This window comes from Scyliorhinus torazame, chromosome 5 (genome assembly GCF_047496885.1).
Source record: "Scyliorhinus torazame isolate Kashiwa2021f chromosome 5, sScyTor2.1, whole genome shotgun sequence".
Lineage (NCBI taxonomy): Eukaryota > Metazoa > Chordata > Chondrichthyes > Carcharhiniformes > Scyliorhinidae > Scyliorhinus > Scyliorhinus torazame.
The window spans coordinates 130,348,603-130,371,376 of record NC_092711.1 but is presented as its reverse complement, the minus strand read 5'-3'; the positions used below and the strand labels follow the sequence as shown (position 1 = coordinate 130,371,376).

Here is a 22,774-nt window from a genome sequence, read left to right as displayed (position 1 = left end):
CCCTATTCTTGTAATGCTTTAACTTTATCTACACTTCCCTGGACTCGGGGACAATTTATCATAGCCAATCCACCTAACCTGCACATCTTTGGACTGTGAGAGGAAACCGGAGCACCCGGAGGAAACCCACGCAGACACAGGGAGAACGTGCAGACTCCACATAGACAGTCACCTGAGGCCGGAATTGAACCCGGGTCCCTGGCGCTGTGAGGCAGCAGTGCCAACCACTGTGCCACCGTCGCCACCCCCCCCCAATCTTGACCTGAGAAATATCAAATCCCACTGGAAATCCAGGCATAAGGGCAGCACGGTAGCATTGTGGATAGCACAATTGCTTCACAGCTCCAGGGTCCCAGGTTCAATTCCGGCTTGGGTCACTGTCTGTGCAGAGTCTGCACATCCTCCCCATGTGTGCGTGGGTTTCCTCCGGGTGCTCCGGTTTCCTCCCACAGTCCAAAGATGTGCAGGTTAGGTGGATTGGCCATGATAAATTGGCCTTAGTGTCCAAAATTGCCCTTAGTGTTGGGTGGGGTTACTGGGTTATGGGGATAGGGTGGAGGTGTTGACCTTGGGTGGGGTGCTCTTTCCAAGAGCCGGTGCAGACTCGATGGGCCGAATGGCCTTCTGCACTGTAAATTCTATGATATGATAAAAATATCTCTCAACTGTTCCCCTTTGCTTCCTGCTGCTCCAGCTGACATCACTTCCTGTACTTGCGATTGTCCAGCCTATGAGAAACATCCTGCTTTTCCCGTAGGGAACTGGATGTGCACTCCACAGGACAAAGATGCCCTGCCTTTATTTATCTGACTATTAACTAAAACAGGATACATTTAATATTAAAATAAATAAAAGTTTATCAGCTACTCACCAATCATCTTTCACTGTGCTGAAGTCACCTTGTTTTATAGAATGAACTAAAATGCTTTTCTTTATTATTGTCTAAACACCTCAGAATTTAATTTACTGAAAAATTAAGATTTCTTCACTGTTGCAATCCTTTGTTAGTTAGTGTTATCTTTATCCCCTAGATTTGATTAAATGAACACTGAATGTAACTATATGATAAATTATCTATGAATCATTAGTTTTATATTAGTTGATTAATATACTCTTACTTTATAGTTGATTAATGTAGTGAACAGAACTGTACTCAGCACTCTAGCTGTGCTCTATGTTTTATAAAATCCAAACATAATCTCCCTGTTCTTTTACTCTGGGCCTCAAGAGCCTCAGACAAGAAAGAAAAGTGTCCCAAATGCCTTCTTGACCACTTGATCTACCTGTCCAGCCACCTTCAGGAATCTGTGGTTTTTGAATCCAAGGTCACTGTTCCTGTATAATTCTCAGCATCATCCCATTTATTCTTCATTCCCTTCTCTTGTTTACCCTCCAAACTCTTGATGTCATACTGCTCCAGATTGAATTCCGTTTGCCATTTTTCTGTCCACCTGACTCAGTCCAACGATATCTTCATGCTGTCCACAGCTTTATTCCGCATTGTCAAACACATTGTACCATCTACCAATTTCTTAATTATGGCCCCTATATTTAACTTGAAATCATTGATATATACACCACAAAACTGTGGAATCCCACATGAAACAGGCGTCCAAACATAATTCAGTCCTGGATGTGATTAACAGCAGCAATAACAGCCGAATTCAAACCCTGATGCCGTCTGTGAACTTGCTGGTGTCTGAGCAGGTTGTTTGACTGAGCAAATGCCTTCCCACACACGGGGCAGTTGAATGGCCTCTCCCCAGTGTGAACTCGCTGGTGTTTCAGCAGATTCTGTTTACTTTTAAATCCCTTCTCGCAGTGCGAGCATTTAAACGGTCTCTGATCAGTGTGAACAAGTTGGTGTGTAGTCAGGTGGGATGACTGAGTGAATTTCTTATCACACACGGGGCAAGTGTATGGTCTCTGCCCAGTGTGAACTCGTTCATGTATCAAAAGGTTGGATAAATCAATGAATTCCTGCCCACACACAGGACAGGTGAACGGTCTCTCCCCAGTATGAACTCGATAGTGTCTCAGAAGGTGGGCTAACCGAGTGAATCCCTTCCCACAGAGAGGGCAGGTGAATAGCCTCTCCCCAGTGTGAGTGTGTTGGTGTTTCAGAAGATCCTTTTTGCTTTTAAATGTTTTCTCACATTCAGAACAATTAAAAGGTCTCTGATCAGTGTGAACAAATTGGTGAGTCAGAAGGTAAGATGAACAAGTGAATCCCTTCCCACACACGGAGCAGGTGAATGGCCTCTCCCCAGTGTGAGTGCGTTGATGTATCAGTAAATCCTTTTTACTTTTAAAGCTCTTCTCACAGTCAGCACATTTAAAAGGTCTCTGATCAGTATGAACACGTTGGTGTGTCAGGAGGTGTGATGACTGAGTGAATCCCTTCCCACACACTGAGCAGGTGAACGGCCTCTCCCCAGTGTGAGTGCGTTGGTGCAACAGTAAATCCTTTCTGCTTTTAAAGTTCTTCTCACAGTCAGCACATTTAAATGGTCTCTGATCAGAGTGGACCTGATGGTGAGTCCGGAGGTTTGATAAAGCATTAAATCCCTTCCCACATTCCAGACAGGTGAATGGCCTCTCACCTGTGTGAACATGCTGGTGTGTGTAGAGGCTGGATGACTGAGTGAATCCCTTCCCACACACAGAGCAGGTGAATGGCCTCTCCCCAGTGTGACTGCGTCGATGAGTTTCCACTTCTGATGGATAATTGAAACCCTTCCCACAGTCCCCACATTTCCATGGTTTCTCCATGGTGTCGGTGCCCTTATATCTGTCTAGGTTGGACGATGAGTTGAAGCTTCATCCACACACACAGCTGGAGTACGGTCTCTTCCTTATGTAAATGGTGCAATTTTTTTCAGACTCTGTAACTGGTTAAAGCTCTTTGCACAGTCAGTACGCTGGAATAATCACCCAGTGTGTATGTGCCTTGGTGCTTTTCCAGTCACACTGATCTTTGCAATCTTTTCTTTCAGGCAGGACAAACATTTCTCCTTTCACATTGAAAGGCCGATGATTTTCAGCTCCTGATGAATCGATAGACTCTGTTAGGACTTGACATGATGTTAGGTTTAAATTTCCCATCTGCAATCCTCATATTCTGTAAAAGAAGTTTACATTGAATTACTTAGATTCAACACTGCACAAACAGGCCAGTTGGTCCAATTATTCTGCTGCTGATTATCCTCGACACACATCTCCTTCCATCCCATCCACCTCATCTCAGCCTGTCAGCTGATCTTTCCATTCCCTTTTCTCATGTGCTTGTCCCATTTCCTTTTGGAAACATCCCAGTACTTTCCTCAACTCCTTCCCTGGTGACAAGTTGCACATTCTAACCCAGTGAATGAAGAAATGTGTCTATATCTCCCTCTTGGATTTATTAGTAACTCTCTTGTATGTATGACCTAGTTTATTATTATAATAATCTTTATTATTGTCACAAGTAGGCTTATGCAATGACGTTATTGTGAAAAGCCCCTAGTCGCTGCAGGCCAGTTGGGCGCCTGTTTGGCGTACAGAGGAAGAATTCAGAATGTCCAATTCACCGAACAAGCACATCTTTCGGGACTTGTGGGAGGAAACCAGAGCACTCGGAGGAAACCCACGCAGACACGAGGAGAACATGCAGACACCGCACAGTGACCCAAGCAGGAATTGAACCTGGGTCCCTGGCGCTGTGAAGCAACAGTGCTCGTCAGCCTCTTCAGTGTCAAGCGGGAAACCGGCGAATCCCACACCATTTCTCAGTGCTAACCACTGTGCTACCGTGCCGCCCATGTTTATTCCTGGCTCCTAGTTCTCGACTCCTTTACAAGTGGCAGCACCCGCTCCACCTCTGCCCTGTCCAACCCACAGATCATTTTAAAGACTTGTATCAGGTCACTATTGAGTGATTTGCTTTCTCAAGAAAATAAGCCCCAATCAGTTTAATTTGTACCTGATAATCTCTGTTTGCAAAAATCACCTCTGTGCATTCAGGTTAGAAATTGAGGAGAGGAACCTTCCTTTGAATTGGCACGTGCGCCTGCGCGGTTGCTTCTTCTGTGAAGATCCGGCACCCCCAGAACCCCGCCCCTCATTCACTGATTGGTTGGAGGACCAGCTGCTCCCGTTTGGTCCTCCAACCAATCCCCTTCTCCTCCTGTTGGTCAGGAGCTGCCGTCAATCATTCCCCGGGAATTGTGAGATGTCAGGTGATGGTCAGTGTTTGGGGGGGGTTTACAATCCCGAGTGCGGCCCCAGAGCCGAATGTGAAACAATGAACATTCTCCACTCTCACTATCCGCCGCTTCCGGCTTCTCTCCACAAACAACCTCATAGAGACCAGGACCCTCCGAGCATGCGCGGCCCACCCGGAGGTAGAGCGGTTTCCGAGGCGCTTGGGATTGTGGGTACGCTGGCCACCATGAGAGTCCCAGTTCACAATTATTTGTCTTAATCTGGAAAAGTGGAGATGAAATTCTGGGATGTCAAAGGGATTGAAAATTAAGGAAGATCGAGTTCTGACTCCATATCTGCACCATTTGATACTTGACAATGAAACTTTATCAGTATATCTGTAATAGACAAAGAATGGAAATTACCAAATGTTTGTGGCACATTGGGCAGCATTGCTAATTGCCCTTGAACTAAATATCTTGCTCAGCCATCTCAAAGTGGCAGTTAAGAGTCAGCCACATTGCTGTGGGTCTGAATCACATGGAGGTCAAACCAGGTAAGGAAGGCAGAATTCATTCCCGAAAGGCCATTACAGAATGAGATGGGTTTTTACGATAATCAATGACAGTTCCATGGTCACTATTACTGAAACTTGCATTATATTCCAAACGTTATTAATTGCATTCAAATTCCAATTAGTGCAGTGGTGACATTTTAACTCTTGTCATCACGGTATTTCCCTTAGCAACAGTGGAGAAGCTGAGAGAGGGGAGATAAATCATTTCAATCCTGTGTCCTCACAGCATTTCCCTGGCTCTGAGCAACAGTGGAGGAGCCAAAAGAGGTGACAGAAATCTTCAGGGATACCAACGGCGGTAACTGTGCAGAGAGGAAAGAGAACCCAGTGAAGGTGATCCTCTGGCTGCGATTAAATAGATTAGCACCGAAGGTCAGAGGAGCCCCATCACCTGGATGTGAGTGTGGAGATAGTTAACTATGATTAAAGCTGAGGCAGGTCCAGAAAAACAAGGAGGGTCAGTTTACCTTTGTCACTGGCACACGGGATGTTATTTGGTGATTTTTTTTTCTCCTTCTTTCAAAAAAAGTAAATCTAGAGTATACAATTCTTTCTTCCAATTAAGGGGCAAGTTAGCATAGCCAATCCACATCCTGCACATCTTTTGGGTTGTAGGGGTGAGACACACGCTGACATGGGAGAATGTGCAAACACCACACAGATAGTGACCCAGGGCTGGATCGAACCTGGGTCCTCGGCGCTGTGAATTTATTTGGTAATTTGATAAGAGCTGTTTCTGAATAGTGGCAGTCGCTGATATCTGCTCGAATGGGTGGAAACATGGGAGTTTTGGCAATAATAGACAAGAGAATTGGGAGTTAACAAGATAATCTCAGACTCGAGACAAAAGGCAGGTTGCAAGGACGATGGAGAAAAAGATTTGTGTCTTGAGGTGGTAATGTCGGGAGGTGTAAAGGAGAGCAGGAGAACACCCGAAGAGACAAAACTTTTAACAACATCAGTTTACTTGAGAAACTTGAGTGTTAAGCGATTATATAAGCAACAGAGTTGATGGAACAGGAGGTGGGTGTCATGGACAAGATGAGCACTGAAGGGGGCATGAGGGGAGATGGGAGAGAAACTACAGAAGGGGAGGTCTTGCCTCGGCAGGGAGGAACTTTGGAGGAGGTCTGGCGGCTTCGTGGAAGAGAAAGAAGCAGCTGATCAGCTTGTCTCGATCTTAGCGACAAAGAAGCTTCATGAGCTCCTCACACTTGTTGTTGGTGAGGATGGAGGAAAAAGGGGAGAGGGACAGAACTTCAACAGGAACGGACTTGTTTAGATACTAAAAAGGCTCAACACACTGTTTAACACAAAGCTGATTTATATGACTTCTATCCGGAATATTAATCTCTATAGCTGAGCTGGAGTTTATTAACATCAGCAGAAAGAGACTCGAAGCACATGGTTCTCTCCGGGATGCGATTTACAACAAAATCCAATCACGTTTACTCATGAACTGGCCGTTTTCTAAACAGGTTGGTTCAATTAATGAATTCCTTCACATTCTGTGCGAGCGCTTTCTTCTCACTGAATTTGTTGGTGGACAGCGAGTTATTTAATTCTCTGAACTCAGTCCTGCAGGGAGAACATCCTAACAGTATCTAGTCAGTGTGAATCTGTTGATGGGACACGAGTTCCCGGGAACGTCTTCCTGCAGTCTGGGCTTTTAAAAAGGTATTTTCCTGGTGTGAACTTTCTGTTGTTTCTGCAGGTTGGTTGAACTAATGAATCCCTTCCCACACACTGTGCAGGTGAATGGCCTCTCAGTGTGAATCCGCTGGTGTCTCAGCTCCCTTCCACACTGCAGGTGAATGGCCTCTCCTCAGTGTGAATCCGCTGGTGTCTCAGCAAGCTGAATGACGGAGTGAATCCCTTTCCACACTGTGCAGGTGAATGGCCTCTCCCGAAAGTGAACGGGCTGGTGAGTCAGTAGGTTGGATGAATTACTGAATCCCATCCCAGACTCAGGACAGGTGAATGGTCTCTCCTCAGTGTGAACTCGCTGGTGTCTCAACAGGCTGGATGACTGAGTGAATTCTTTCTCACACACCATGCAGGCAAATGACCTCCCCCTGGTGTGAATTCGCTGGTGTTCAGTGAGGTCAAATGATCATTTGAACCCAGTCCCGCAGTGAGAGCACCTGAAAGGTCTCTCATCAATGTGAAGACATTGATGGTATATCAACTCCCCAGAACTTTTATAGCACTTCCTGCAGTCTGGACATTGAAAAGGTCTCTCCTTGGTGTGAACATGCTGGAGGTGGCACAACCGAGTGAATCCCTTCCCACATATGGAGCAGGTGAACGGCCTCTCCCCAGTGTGAACACATTGGTGCCTAAGCAGGTGGGATGACCGAGTAAATTCCTTCCCACGCTCTGAGCAGGTAAACGGCTTCTCTCCAGTGTGAATGTAATGATGAGTGTCCAGTCTAACAGGATAACTGAATCCTTTCTCACAGTACTCACATTTCCAGGGTTTCTCCGTGCTGCACGTGTCCTTGTGTCTCTCCAGGTTGGACGAATAGTTGAAATCTTGTCTCACACAGAACAAGTGTACAGTTCCTCTCCACTGCGAACGGTGCTGTTTCCTTCCATGTTCACAATCCAATGTTGATATTCAGAGAGAGGTAAATTGGGCGACCCTATCAGATCCCGATGGTTTGGTTTCAGTTTCCTGAAGTTGATTTAAAACAGAAACAAGGGAGTGAGAGAGAACCCACAAAAACACAAAGGCAGGTTGTAAAATTGAGCTGAATGGATCTGGTCATTTGTGGGGTTGTCACTCGAAAAAGCAACTGTGAAAGCTGCTGGATTTTTGTAAAATCACAACTGGTTCACTAATATCCTTCAGAGATTTGGACCTGCCACTCAGTCTGGGCCTACACAAGTCTCTGGCCTCTATGAGAGGACAACGAGAGAGGGAGTAAGAGTGAGCGGGGTAAAGGACAGGAATATTGCGTATCAACAACTCAACCAGAACTTCATAAACTTTAACCCCCACAAAGGTTATTGTTTAAGCATCAAAACTTGAAAATTCTCATCTCTTTTTTAAAATCCGTCCCTGGCTGTGACCTCCATATCTCTGTCAATGCCTGTGATCCCACAACCCTACCAAATCTCTGCACCCCTCTAATCCCAATTATTTAAGTATTCCAGATTTTAATCGCTCCACCACTGCGGCTGTTCTTTCCAATCCTTAGAACCCAAGCTCTGGAATTTCCCCCTCAAACTCTTCAACTCTGAGCTTCACTTTTATCCTATAAGATACTGCTTAAATCCAATCCCTGTTTTAAAAAAATTAAATTTAGAGTACCCAATTCATTTGTTTCCAATTAATGTGCAAACTCCACTCGGACAATGCCCCAGAGCCGGGATCGAACCTGGGACCTTGGCGCCGTGAGGCCGCAGTGCTAACCCACTGAACCACTGTGCTGCCCTAAATCCAATCTCTTTGACCACTTTTTTGATAATCTAGCCAAATATCTCCTTACATGGCACATAGAATCCTCAGAATCCTAGAAAATAGGAAGCCATTTGGCACTTCGAGCCTGCACCGCCATTCATTATGACCATGGCTGATCATCCAACTCAATGGCCTAAACCTGCTTTTCCCCCCATAACCTTTGATCCCGTTTGCCCCAAGTGCTAGCCCCGGTGTCAAATGTTGGTTTGCAATGTTAAAAGCGCAATAAAAGGGGCGACACGGTGGTGCAGTGGTTAGCACTGCTGCCTCACGGCGCCGAGGACCCGGATTTAATCCTGACCTCGGGTCACTGTCCGTGGGGAGTTTGTACATTCTCCCTGTGTCTGCGTGGGTCTCACACCCACAACCCAAAAAGATGTGCAGGGTAGGTGAATTGGCCATGTTAAATTTGCCCTTAATTGGGGAAAAAACAAAGAATGGGGCACTCTAAATTCATTTTGAAAAAGCGCGATAAAAATAAAAATTGGCATTGATCTGGACAAATATCCTTCATCATCACGGTCTGAAAATCCTGTCACTTCTTATCCACCAGCGGCTCAAGAAGGTCAAACATTTTCTCCACTGGTAACTGTGGATGGGGATATTTACTGCTGGTCTTGACAGTGACACCCAAATCCCAAGAATGAATTGAAAAATATGTAGATGTAAAATAAGAGTAAAAACATCTGTCTAAATATTAGTTCCTAAAAAAAAAACTTTTTTTCCTGCATATTAACGGTGTCCATTTAGCAACCCGATCTCCCCAAGAATATAGCTCGCCTGATAATTTCAGATTGGAAATAGCTGGTCCCTACTGATGCCAAAGTCCTTGGGGTTAAACTCAGCAGCTTCTCCTCCATCTCCACTCCAGCTCAAAATGAAGCAAAAGAACAAAGGGAATTGCGCAATCCCAGAAAGGAAAATAAATGCTGGAATATGATGCAAGGGCTGGGGAGTGGGACTAGCCGATTTGTTCTTGCAGAGTACCAGCATGGGTATGATAGGCTAAATGGCCTCCTTCTGTATTGTAATTATTCGATGGCTGAATGAGAAACAAGCTACAAAGGTGTCCAGGGACCAAACTCTGCAACTAACACTTGAATTGGTTCATGCAAACAAAATACTGCAGATGCTGGAAATTTGAAATAAAAACAGAAACGCTGCAGGTCTGGCAGCATCTGTGGAGAGAGAAACAGAGTTAATGTTTCAAATCTGTATGAATCTTCTTCAGAGTTAAAGAGAGGGAGAAATGTGATAATGGCTTATATACTGTATATGAGGGGATGGAGGAGGGGGGGGCAAAGTAGAAGGTCAGTGATAGGCAGGAGCTTGGAGAGATCACAACAAGGATGTGCAAGGGAAAAGACAGAGGAAATGTTAATGGCAGAGAGAAGGAATATGGAAGGTGCTGATGGTGGCATGAAGTTAAGATAGCAGAATGTGTTACCGGGTGAACAAAGATGCTGCCAGACCTTGGGCCTATCCAGCATTTTCTGTTATTCTTAATTCAGTCATCTCTGTTTCGAGATTCGGTTTTGTGAAAAATGCTTGCCATAAAACAAAAAACAAATACTGTGGCTGCCGGAAATCAGAAATAAATAGGGCAAATGCCGAAAATACTCAGCAGGTCAGGTAGTATCTGTGGAGAGAGAAAGAGGGTTAACGTTTCAGGATGTGCAGAATGAATTACTGTGAATAAAAATGGATCAGAATTTGTTGGTCAATATAAGCTCAGAAATGGAAGAGAAATGATCTCTAACACAAGAGAAACTATTCCTGAATATTGTAAAACTAAACTGGAGTGAATGGAGTTGGGAAAAACACATTTTGTGAAAATAACAATTAAAATACATCCATGATTTGAGGAAGTTAGACAATGACAGAGAGGTGATTCGGGAGAGCAGAGGTGAGAGTAATGAATGGCTACTTTATTTTATTCATTCAATGTGGGTATTGTTGGCTGGTCAGCATTTATTGTCCATCCTTAATTGGCCTTGAACTGAATGGCTTGCTAGACTTGCAATTAACACTCAACCAACATTACTGAGGCATTTTGGTAGATTTCCTTCCCTCAAGAACATTAGTGAACCAGATGGATTTTTATGAGGAACCGCATCGCACGTTAGCACAGTGGTTAGCACTGTTGCTTCACAGCGCCAAGGTCCCAGGTTCGATTCCCAGCTTGGGTCACTTGTCTGTGCGGAGTCTTGATGTTCTCCCCGTGTCTGCGTGGGTTTCCTCCCACAAGTCCCGAAGATGTGCTGTCAGGTAATTTGGACATTCTGAATTCTCCCTCCATGTACCCGGACAGGCGCCGGAATGTGGCAACTAGGGGCTTTTCACAGTAACTTCATTGCAGTGTTAATGTAAACCTACCTGTGACAATAAAGATTATATATTATTAGCACTTCTTATTACAGATTTTTATTGAATTCAAATTTCAACATCTGCTGTGGTGGGATACTCGGGTCCCCTGAGTATTGCCCTGGGTCTCTGAATTACTAGTCCAGTGACAATACCATTACGCCATTGCCTCCCCATCCATGGTCACACCAGTCCTAGAGCATGCTCTAAATTTAAATTAATGCTCACCCGAACCCGCCCCATCCACGGTCACACCAGCCCTAGAGCAATGGAATCAGAGCATGCTCTAAATTTAAATTAATGCTCACTAATACTCACCCCAAACCCTCCCCATCCACGGTCACACCAGCCCTAGAGCAATGGAATCAGAGCATGCTCTAAATTTAAATTAATGCTCACTAATGCTCACCCGAACCCTCCCCATCCACGGTCACACCAGCCCGAGAGCAATGGAATCCGAGCATGCTCTAAATTTAAATTAATGCTCACCCGAACCCTCCCCATCCACAGTCACACCAGCCCTAGAGCAATGGAATCAGAGCATGCTCTAAACTTAAATTAATGCTCACTAATGCTCACCCGAACCCTCCCCATCCACGGTCACACCAGCCCTAGAGCAATGGAATCAGAGCATGCTCTAAATTTAAATTAATGCTCACCCGAACCCTCCCCATCCACGGTCACACCAGCCCTAGAGCAATGGCATCAGAGAATGCTCTAAATTTAAATTAATGCTCACCCGAACCCTCCCCATCCACGGTCACACCAGCCCTAGAGCAATGGAATCCGAGCATGCTCTAAATTTAAATTAATGCTCACCCGAACCCTCCCCATCCACAGTCACACCAGCCCTAGAGCAATGGAATCAGAGCATGCTCTAAACTTAAATTAATGCTCACTAATGCTCACCCGAACCCTCCCCATCCACGGTCACACCAGCCCTAGAGCAATGGAATCAGAGCATGCTCTAAATTTAAATTAATGCTCGCTAATACTCACCCTGAATCAATTTCACTGTTTTCAAATTTAAAATCTCCTGCTGAAGTCTGCAACTGGAAAGATATCACAAAAATTTGAGTCCTGGAAAAACTTTGCAGTCTTAAAATCTTCTACCTCCCTGTAAATGGAGAAAGTTATAGCTGTAGTTCGAGGTTAGAAATTCAGAAGAAACAAATATTTCTCTTGATTTCAATTTGCTGTGCGTAAATCCTGACCTTCTACCCACTGTAAAAGGAGTTTCCAAGATCCATCACCATCAGTCCAGGATAGAAATGCAAAACATTCTCTCCTGCTACTTGGCCCAGGATTCATTATGTTGGGACAAACTTGCAGTGGAAGCAGTTCAGAGAACATCCACTTGGCTGATTCTTGGAGTAAGAAGCTTTATGTTTTGAAGAAAGGTTGAGAGGCTGGGCCTGTAATCATTGCAGTTTAGAAGAATGAGAGGTGATCTTATTGAAACATAGAAGGTGCTTGACAAGATAGATTCTGAGAGGATGTTTCCTCTGGTGCAGGAATCTAGAAGTAAATATGAAGGGCTTCAAATTTAAGACTATGATAAAGAATATTTTATCTCAGAGGGTCATTGGTTTTTGGAACTGTCAACACCAGTGAGGAATGGAGGCGGGTCATTGAATATATTTAAGACTGAGGTTTTCAATCACAAGGGTGTCAAGAGGGGGGGCAGGAAGGTGGAATTAAGGTGGGTCAGATGAAAGATGATCCTATTGAATGTAGGAACAGGCTCGATGACCCGAATAACTTGCTCTTATTCCAAATTCTGTTGTTAGATAGAATCCCTACAGTGCAGGAAGAGGCCATTTGGCCCACCGAGTCTGCACCAACCCTCAAAAGAATTATAATCAATAATAAGAATCTTTATTAGTATCACAAGTAGGCTTACATTGCAATGCAGTTACTGTGAAAACCCCTCGTCGTCACAATACGGCACCTGTTCAGGTACACTGAGGGAGAATTCAGAGTGTCCAAATCATCTAACAGCATGTCTTTCGGGACTTGTGGGAGGAAACCAGAGCACACGGAGGAAACGCACACAGACACGGGGGGGGAACGTGCAGACTCCGCACAGACAGTGACCCAAGCCGGGAATCAAACCGGACGCTGTTAAGCAATGGTGCTAACCACTATGCTACCGTGCTGCCCATAAAGCACCCAGGCCCACTCCCTCGCCTCAACCCCATCCAACCTGCACATTGTTGGACACGAACGGATAATTTTTAGCGTGGCATATCAAGTTAACCTGCAGAACATTGGGCTGTGGGAGGAAACGGGAGCATCCGGAGGAATTCCAGGCAGACAGGGGGAGAACGTGCAAACTCCACAGTTGGCTAAGGCCGATATTGAACCCGCATCCCTAGTGTTGTGAGGCTGGTGTTGTGAGGCAACAGTGCTAACCACTCTTCCACATTGCCACCCTTAATACAATGCTCTTATTACAATATTCTTTGGATGGTCGTGCAGGCACCTTGCAACATATTACCTCTCGAGACAGTGGTCATTAATCAGGGCCCCTGTTATTAGCTCCTGTGTGCAGAGTGAGAATAAAATAAATGAGTCCACTTATTTTCTCTCCTGGTCACCAGGGCCGTGAAGCCACGCCCAATATGTTTCCTACCTTGATAGCCGCACGCGCGCACCGCTTCCTGTCCAAATAAGATGGCGGACGTAAACTTGGGCCTGTTCTCGGGAAAATAAAGCCGGAGCTGCAAACACGGCAGTTCCAGAGCCTGATTTTGGCTTTGCGGCTTCCACCGGGTGTTTATGAAGCCTCCCCACCATCACTCACTCACTCCCGGCTCCATTCCTCCGTCCGCCCCGCCCTCTCTCACCCATTAACAAAAGTGATGTGGAGATGCCGCCGTTGGACTGGGGTGAGCACAGTAAGAAGTCTTACAACACCAGGTTAAAGTCCAACAGGTTTGTTTCAAACACTAGCTTTCGGAGCACTGCCCCTTCCCCGGGTGAATCAACAGAAGTGTCTCTCACTCGCACAACTCTCTGCAAAATATTGCGCATGCTCCAGAGTTCAGTAATACGTCTGCGCACCGGGATCCCTGTGGAGTGAATAGCGCATGTTCACAGCCGCAGGGAGCCATGGGAAACCGTGACGCCATTGGAAGTCAACACAGTAGAAAATTATTTTGCACAATTCAGGTAAATTAATTTTAAAAACATACATTATTCTTAATCTGTGCGCTGTTATGTTCCATTTCTAAAAGTAATTTAAACCTCCGCTCTCCTGAAATTTTAAAACTTTTCGAACTGGTTTCCCTCCCTTTCCCCCCTGAAGATGCTCACTGGTTGGGCTCACTCCCAAGAGACTGGTTCCTTTTGCTTTCTCTCTCTCTTTATCTCTTCATACTGGATATTCTGTTTGATAAAATGATGCAGCACAGGTGGAACCCACTCGGTCCAGTATGTTTGTGCTTTGGAAGATCAATCCAATTAATTCCACAGCTGGCAGATCAGGACAATATATAACTGCTGTAGTAATGCAGGAGCTGAATGGAAAAGGTTTTCCAGTTGTATAAATCTCAGACACACTCACCCCTGTGAAAGATTAACTGGCCAGTGTACAAAACAGATATAATAGGTTCACTGAAATCAAAACAGGTGCTGGAAAAACTAAGCAGTCACCAGGGCCGGGTTGGTTGACTGATTTATTGTCACATGTACCGAAGTACAGTGAAAAGTATTCTTCTGCGGCCAAGGGAACGTACACAATATGTACATAGTAAACAAAAACAATAATCAACAGAGTACATTGACAAATAGTGATTGGTTACAGTGCGGAACAAGGGCCAAACTAAGCAAATACATTAGCAAGAGCAGCATAGGGTGTCGTGAATAGTGTTCTTACAGGGAACAGATCAGTCCGAGGGAGAGTCATTGAGGAGTCTAGTCGCTGTGGGGAAGAAGCTGTTCCTATGTCTGGATGAGCGGTTCATGGTCCTGAGCGCCTTTGGAACATAACCAGCAATCTATTTTGTCACTTACAATATTTAAGCAAACAGTATTTAAGCAAACAAAATTGATCAAAGACTCAGATAAAATATTCTCCAAACTTCTCTCACAGAGCTCTGAATGTGATGGTTTCATAGTTCACACAATTACATAGTGTAGTTTGGGTTTATTATATAACCACTCCCACCCATCGCTGTCCATAAGGCACTTTAACCTCACCCTGATTCTCCATCCAATCACAGAGCTCAATCACTGACTGGAGATTAGAGCTTTTAATGGCAGCCTCTGACAACCTAGAAAACGGAGGGGAGGGGCCTGGCAAGCAGAGGAAAACAGAAGAGAAAGCTGGTTGGGGAAGCAGGCAGCAACGAATGAAGGGGCAAACTGAGCAGAGCTGCTGGAAGATGAGAGTAGTGGTGGGGGTAGCCTACCGCCATATTAGTCTTGCCTACGGCCATACTAGTCTGAAAACACCCAATCGCGTCAGAAGCTAAGCAGACTCGGGCCTGATTAGTACTTGAATGGGAGACCACCTGGGAATACGAGGTTCAGTAGGCTTTGATGGCAGGGTGGTTAACACTGGATCCTCACAGCGCCAGGGTTTGATTCCGACCTCAGGTAACTGGGTGGAATTTGCACATTCTTCCCGTATCTGCGTGTGTTTCCTCTGGGTGCTCCAGTTTTCTGTCACAGACCAAAGCACTGCAGGTTATGTGGCCATGCTAAACTCCCCCTAGGTGGAATTACTGGGATAGTATGGGATATTGGGTCTCTTTCAGAGGGTTGGTGCAGACAAGATGGAACAAATGGCCTCCTCCTGCACTGTAGGGATTCTATGAATGCATTGTGAGCGAGGCAGAATCGAACAAAGGAACAGGAGTAGGTCATTCAGCCCCTCATGCTTGCCGGCCATTCAATGATATCATGCTTGATCGGTGACCCAACGCCATTAACCTGCCTTTAGCCTATATCCCTCAATATCTTTGCTTAACAAAAATCTATCTATCTCTAACCTAAAGTTAACTGTTTCAGCTCCAACTGCTGTTGTGGGAGAGATTTCCAAACCTTTACCACCTTTGAGTGAATAGGTTCTTCCTTACATCTCAGCCCAAATCTTTATATACTTCCTAGTTTTAGAATCTCCAACCAATGGAAATAGTTTATCTTTTTCTACCTTTATGAATTGTCTTTCTCTGTTAATATCTTGAACAGCGAACATGATACTTCCCAGACTCAAGTCTAAAACATGAAAATATCCCTTCCCAGACCCGAATTATAAAACAGTGAACAATATCCCCCCCCAAGATCCGAATATAAAAGTGACCATTATCCCCCCCAGACACGAATATAAAACAGTGAACATTATTCCCCCCCCCAGATCCGAATATGAAAGTGACCATTATCCCAGACCCAAATACAAAACAGTGAACATTATTCCCCCCCAGACGCGAATATAAAACAGTGAACATTATCCCCCAGAATCGAATATAAAACAGTGAACATTATCCTCCCCCCCCCCCCCAGACCTGAATATAAAGCAGTGAACATGATTCCCCCCCAAGACCTGAATATAAAACAGTGAACATTATCCCCCAAACTTGGGAATGGTCCTGATGGACACAGACTGTGACATTCCAATATTCCAGACATTTTTGTTCCAGGAACCAGATTTAACGGCTGGATCATTGTAGACCAGGGACTCCCTCTTCAAACCTGGCTCATGTGAGGAACTGCACCATGAGGCTCAGGAATGCTATAACCAGAGTCACCTGACTACAGGTATGTCATTGAGCAAACAATTGCAATGGTGAAGAGGTGTTTCAGATGTCTAGATAGGTCCGGATGTGACCGGATGAGACCTTCAGTATTCGGCAGCCAGGAACCCCAGAATAATAGTGATGTGCTGCATCCTGTACAACACTGCAGCAGAGAGGTGGAGGAAGGAGCAGATTCAGCTAATGGGAGAGGCGGTAACCTCTCGGGTACCGACTGGGGTTGGGCATGGTCTGTCCACCTTTTTAAATACAGGAATTGCGTTAGTGATTTGTCAGTCTTCTAGCACTGCACTATTTTAATGCATTATTAAATATGAGCAGTGACATCACTGCTATCTCGTCCTTGGATGATTTAAATATATTTGGTTGTAATCCATTCAGACCAGGGGCTTTATCCTCTGAATTTGATTTGTTTTATTTAATCCAACCCCTTTTGGGCTTTAAACGTACTTATCTCATTCCTCATCTCATTATTCAAAGTAACATCTCCCTGTTTTGTCACCCCGAAAAAAACTGAGACACAATAATTATTTAATATTTCTGCCATCTCTCTATCATTCAGGTTTACTTTTACTGATGGCTGAAGAGAGAAGTCTGTGAGAGGCAGCTTCTGGTACAAGTGTCACATATGAAGTGGTTCTCAGGTGCGGTTGTGGGTTGTTGTTTTTGGTGTTGGCTCCTGTTGCCAAGCAGTTGGAATGACCGTCCTCCATCTTGTGAATGTACCTGAGCCAGCGAACCTGTCTCTGCTCGATCAGAGCCCATATCCTTGGGAGATATATCTTTTAGAGGACTGTCACATTCATAGTTCTGCCCTTCCTATGAGGTGCCCAGAATGTGCTGCAACTAGTGAGGATGGAAATTGTTGAGCTTCTTGTCTTGATCACTTTTAAACGTCCATGTTTCACAGGCAGACAACAAGGTGCTGAGGACATAGGCTTCAGAAACCAGAATCTTGGTGCTGAGACAGCTTGATGTCATTTCATGCAGGATTTGGGAGGTGGCCAAAAGTGGAGCTGCTTTCCCTACACATCCATCAAGTTCTGCATCAAGAGACGGATTGTCTATCACTGTGAACACAAGGTAGCAGAATTTGCTCAGACACACTATCCCAAATCCATGGTTATCTTGATGTCCACAGTAAGGGAGAACAAGTTATAGCATGGGGAGGCAATCCCTCTCTGTCTGTGGGAGAGACAATCCATCAGTCTTTGTAGCTGAGTTTCCGTGTGAATGACGAGCACAATTTCATCAGCGTAGAGAGGTTCTCTGATTAAGATGGGCCCTGTTTTCTCCTCACTTTCAGCCTGACCAGATTGTAGGGATTGCTGTCTGACCGAGTATTTAGGGAAACTCCTTCCATACCAGTGTTAGCTATGTGGAAGGCTGAATAGACTCGGACTGTTTTCATTAGAAAGATGAAGGTTGAGGGGTGACCAGATAGAGGTCTACAAGATTATGAGGGACATGGATAAAGTGGATGGGCAGGCACTCTTTCCCAGGGTGGAGGGGTCAGTCACCAGGGGGCATTGGTTTAAGGTCCGTGGGGCAAAGTTTAGAGGAGATGTGCCAGAGGAGGTTGTGGAAGCAGTTCAACGGCGTTCAGAAGGCATCTTGACAAACAAATGGATAGAATGTATAGAGGGATATGGCACAAGGAAGTGCTGAGGGTTTTGGCAAAGGTTGGTATCATGACCGGTACAGGCTTGGAGGGCCGAAGGGCCTGTTCCTGTGCTGTATTGCCCTTTGTTCTATCTGCAGGAAGGTCCTGCTCAGGAACATGGAGATGAAAATACCAAACAATGTGGGGGCTTGGACACAGCCCTGTTTCACTCCACTCTTCACCCTGAACGTGTCAGAAGTGGAGCTGTCAAACTGCACAGTACAGAGCATGATGTCACTAAAGGGATGGATGAGACTGAGGAGCTTTTGTGGACAAAGCATTTGATCTTTGTGTTATGCACGTTCTGTGGAACAAACCCCACCTTCCAACAGAGAAGGAAGAAATCATGAAGCTTTCGGGGTCGATGGGACTTGCCGGGCTTGGGAATTTCAGCTTGAATTCTATCTTTCCGGGTGTCTGTTAGTCCAACGCAACCATAACAGGAAGCTGTGGCAAAGGGTCAGACGGAGACTGGGAGACGTCTGGCTGAGGTTAAACAGATTTTTAATCAGAAAGACAATCAAGGGTTCTGGGGCTAAGGCAGAAAAGTGGAGTTGAGGATTATAGAACAGCCATGATCTCAGTGAATGGTGGAGCAGACTCGATGGGCCGAGTGGGCTGCTTCTGCTGCTACTTCTTATGGTCTGTCTCACAGAAGTTCCTTGATAATTTAATTTCAGAATGGAGGTGTCACCATGAAGAATGTAGAAGTTAGTAGAAACTGTCAGGAAGGATTAGTCAATACTTTCTAATTGGAGATGTTAATCAGTGGAACCTTTCAGACACTGAATTGTAGAGTTTACACCAGAGATCAATGTAGGATTGGAGTTCATAATCATATTTTATCTGAGCTCCTGTTGAGAGTTCTTGAATTAAGGAGAAAGATTACTGATTGGACTTTTAGAAAGTGACATTGCAGTCCCAAAAAAGTGATCTCTGCAGAATATTAAATTCCAGCCAGTTATAGGGTTGTTGAATGTTAGCATAACCAACCAAATGTTTTCAGACTATCAATCCTGGAAGTGATTAACAGCAGAATCCAGCTTCTCAGGTCACATATGAAGTTGCTCGTGTGTCACCAGGCTGCAGGACCGAGTGAATCCCTTCCCACACACACAGCAGGTAAACGGTCGCTCTCCAGTGTGAACTCGCTGGTGTACAAAGAGAGCAGATGAAGACCTGAAACTCTTCCCACAGTCAGTGCAGTTGAAACGCTTCTCCTCAGTGTGGATTTTCTGGTGGGATTTGAGGCTGGATGATACAGTGAATCCCTTCCCACAGGTGGAGCAGGTGAATGGTCTCTCTCCCGTGTGAATTCGCTGGTGTTCAACAAGGGCATATGACTGCTTGAAACTCTTCCCACAGGAAGTGCAGCTGAATGGCCTCTCCCCAGTATGAACTCGCTGATGACTTACCAGACTGGATGACTGAGTGAATCCCTGTCCACAGACTGAACAGGTGAACGGCTTCTCCCCAGTGTGAACTCGATGATGTTCTTCGAGGCTCTGTGAATACCGGAACCTCTTTCCACAGGAAGTGCAGCTGAACGGCTTCTCCTCGGAGTGAATTCGCTGGTGAGTCACCAGGTTGGAAGACTTTGTGAATCCCTTCCCACACATGGAACAGATGAACGGCCTCTCCCCAGTGTGAACTCGCTGATGTTGATTGAGATCAGACGAAGACCGGAAACATTTTCCACAGGAAGTGCAGTTGAATGGTCTTTCCTCAGTGTGAATGCGCTGGTGTAACATGAGGCCGGTTGGCTGAGCAAATCCCTTCCCACACACGGAACAGGTGAATGGCCTCTCCCCAGTGTGACTGCGCCGGTGGTTATCCAACAGGGATGGATAATTGAATCCTCTACCACAATCCTCACATTTCCACGGTTTCTCAATTGTGTTGGCCCCAGTGTGACTGCGTCGATGGTATTCCAGCCGGGATCTATAACTGAATCCTTTACCGCAGTCATCACATTTCCACGGCTTCTCCATTGTGCTGGTATCCTTGTGTCTCTCCAGGTTGTATGATCAGTTGAAGCCTCGTCCACACACACAACGCGTGTAAGGTTTCTCCTCACTGTGAACAATGTGATGTTTTTTCAGGCTGTGTAATTGATTAAAGCTCTTTCCACAGTCAGTTCACTGGAACACTCTCACTCGGGTGTGTGTGTGTGTATCTTGGTGCTTTTCCCACAGACCGAATAGACAAACATTTTCCTTCGATCTTTAAAGGTGATGATATTCAAGTCATGATGAACTAAATGACGGTCAAATGAAGTACGAAGTTTGGTTTGAAATTCCCCTCTGCAAATGCTCCCTTTCTAATATCCTGTAAAAGGAGTTTACACAAGCCATCACTGTCAGTCCAGGATAGAAATTCTGAACAGACAATTCTAGTTTCTCTGGAACATTTTATCCTCTCTTGTTCCCCCAAAGCTGTAAATCCCCCTTCCCACACACTCTCCCTCTTCTGTGGGCTGAAATCCAAACCCATCTCACCATTTATTTCCTCCACTCCCAGTTTTCTCCTTCCCTCTCCTCTGCCTGGGTTCAGTTCTCCAGCTCCTGACTGCACACTGACAATAAAATCAATGGGTCTTATTGGGGGTTTGTGGCCTCCAGCAGGTGTTTGCGAATCCTCCCCGTCCACCTCCCAGGGTTTCCTTCCTTCCCAGAGATCAGAGTCCTCATTGATTTGTGTGCAAAGTAAGAAGTCTGACAACACCAGGTGAAAGTCCAACAGGTTTGTTTTGAATAACTAGCTTTCGGAGCGCTGCTCCTTCCTCAGGTGAATGAAGAGGTGGGTTACTGAAACACATATATAAACAAAGTCAATGATGCAAGATGATACTTTGAATGCGAGTCATTGCAGGTAATTAAGTCTTTACAAGTCCAGGCGGAGCGACTGGAGAAAGGGATAATCACAGGTTAAAGAGGTGTGAATTGTCTCAAGCCAGGACAGCTGGTAGGATTTTGCAAGCCCAGGCCAGATGGTTGGGATTGAATGTAATGCAACATGAATCCAAGGTCCCGGTTGAGGCCGTACTCATGTGTGCACAACTGGTCCGGCGATTATCGCCAGGTAGGAATGTTCCCTTCCAGTCAGTGAAGACTTCAGCAGACAAGGGCATTCAGCCTCTGATCTTCGGGTGTTCTCCAAGGCGTCCTTCAGGATGCGCAACAACACAGAACCGCTGAGCAAAAACTGATAGCCAAGTTCCGCACACCTAAATACGGCCTCAACCGGGACCTTGGATTCATGTCGTATTACATTCACCCCCCCACCATCTGGCCTGAGCTTGCAAAATCCTACCAACTGTCCTTGCTTGAGACAATTCACACCTCTTTAACCTGTGATTATCACTCTCTCCAGTCGCTCCGTATGGACCTGTAAAGACTTAATTACCTGCAAAGACTCACTTTCAAAATATTGTCTTGCATCATTGATTTTGTCTGTATATGTGCTTCTGGCACCCACCTCTTCATTCACCTGAGGAAGGAGCAGTGCTCCGGAAGCTAGTGATTCGAAACAAACCTGTTGGACTCTAACCTGGTGTTGTAAGACTTCTTACTGTCTTACACCCCAGTCCAACGCCGGCATCTCCACATCATGAGTGCAAAGTGTAACCTTGTATTTCTTGTCCCCCTCCCCATCCTCTGATGTGAACCATCCTCCAGTGTCTGAAGCAGGATGGTGCCCGTTAACCTGGGCCTGTTCCCGGGAGGGAGAAGCCCCGCAGCTGCAAACCAGGGAGCTGACAATGATTGTGAAGGGTTTGCTCCAGCTCACAATGCCCGGGAACTGATTGACGGCAGATACGAACCAATAGGAAGAGGGGACGGAGCTGGAGGACCGAACAAGAGCGGCTGGTCCTCCAACCAATCGGAGAGAATGGGAGGCGGAGCAGAGCCTGAGGCTTTCTCTGAGCATGCGCCCGGCTGCACACAAAGGTCCTTAATCCGGGCCTGTCTCGGGGAAAAGCCTCATGCAGCTTTCGCCGGTTCAAATGTTGTAACCGAGCTTCGTATTCGGGACTAGAGACTACACAGACTGTTTATGAAGCCTCCCAACCCACCCACCGATTACTCGATCCATTCTTCATGACTCACCCGGCGAAATAATGCAGGCTGAGGTTTTCCACATAACCGTCTCCAGACTGCGCTAACATTGGAACTGCGCATGCTCCACATTTCCGAGTGATTGACAGCAGCTGCAAACCAAAAGAAAGAGGGGGGGATTAGAGGACGAACGGTCTGGCCTCCAACCAATCAGAGTGAATGAGGGGCGGGGCTGAGCCCGGATCTCCCTCATTGGCTGAAACTCTGCATCATTTTGAAAGCTGATTTCAGAGAATCATTTCATGGAATCCCGACAGTGCCATTCAGCCTCTCAAGACTGCACCGACCCTGCGAAAGACCCCCCCTACCTAAACCCAATCCCCTGTCCTTTCCCTGTAACCCCACCTAACCTTTTGCACACTTAGGGGCAATTTAAAAAAAAAAAATTTAGAGTACCCAATTAATTTTTTCCAATTAAGGGGCAATTTAACGTGGCCAATCCACCTACGCTGCACATCTTTTGGGTTGTGGGGGCGAAACCCACGCAAACACGGGGAGAATGTGTAAACTCCACACGGACAGTGACCCAGAGCCGGGATCGAACCTGGGACCTCAGCGCCGTGAGGCAGCAGTGCTAACCACTGTGCTACTGTTCTGAATCAACTCCAGCCTCCCGGATTGCCTTTTTTAAAAAACAATTTTATT

General features: G+C 45.7%; 2 protein-coding genes and 1 pseudogene across 11 annotated transcripts in view; 1 reads left to right on the top strand and 2 right to left on the bottom strand.

Annotated features, from left to right (window-relative positions):
• Positions 1 to 22,774, bottom strand: part of LOC140419757 (uncharacterized) — a 65,012-nt gene that overhangs the window by 13,071 nt on the left and 29,167 nt on the right. The gene's annotated exons all lie outside the window — the stretch shown is intronic.
• On the bottom strand, positions 451 to 22,235 carry LOC140419753 (uncharacterized). 10 transcript variants are annotated; one of them, XR_011946006.1, is made up of 5 exons: positions 22,121 to 22,235; positions 16,917 to 20,339; positions 11,589 to 11,706; positions 7,229 to 7,436; positions 451 to 3,121 (listed from the first exon to the last, which is right to left on the bottom strand). XR_011946006.1 is itself a non-coding variant. In XM_072503724.1 (4 exons), exon 4 carries the CDS (start codon positions 2,770 to 2,772, stop codon positions 1,624 to 1,626), a length of 1,149 nt encoding a protein of 382 aa, XP_072359825.1. In that variant the 5' UTR covers positions 2,773 to 3,121; positions 7,229 to 7,436; positions 11,589 to 11,706; positions 22,121 to 22,219; the 3' UTR covers positions 451 to 1,623. The 10 variants fall into 10 exon arrangements, 8 of the variants coding, with proteins under 8 accessions (XP_072359825.1, XP_072359827.1, XP_072359826.1 ...); XM_072503724.1 differs by lacking the exon at positions 16,917 to 20,339 and having other exon boundaries at positions 22,121 to 22,219; XM_072503726.1 differs by lacking the exon at positions 16,917 to 20,339 and having other exon boundaries at positions 11,589 to 11,641; positions 22,121 to 22,188.
• Positions 15,020 to 15,131, top strand: LOC140422839 (5S ribosomal RNA; annotated as a pseudogene).

Excerpts from the sequence above, each read along its gene's own strand:
- LOC140419753 (XM_072503731.1), bottom strand. The coding sequence starts at position 2,772 with ATGGAGAAACCATGGAAATGTGGGGACTGTGGGAAGGGTTTCAATTAT.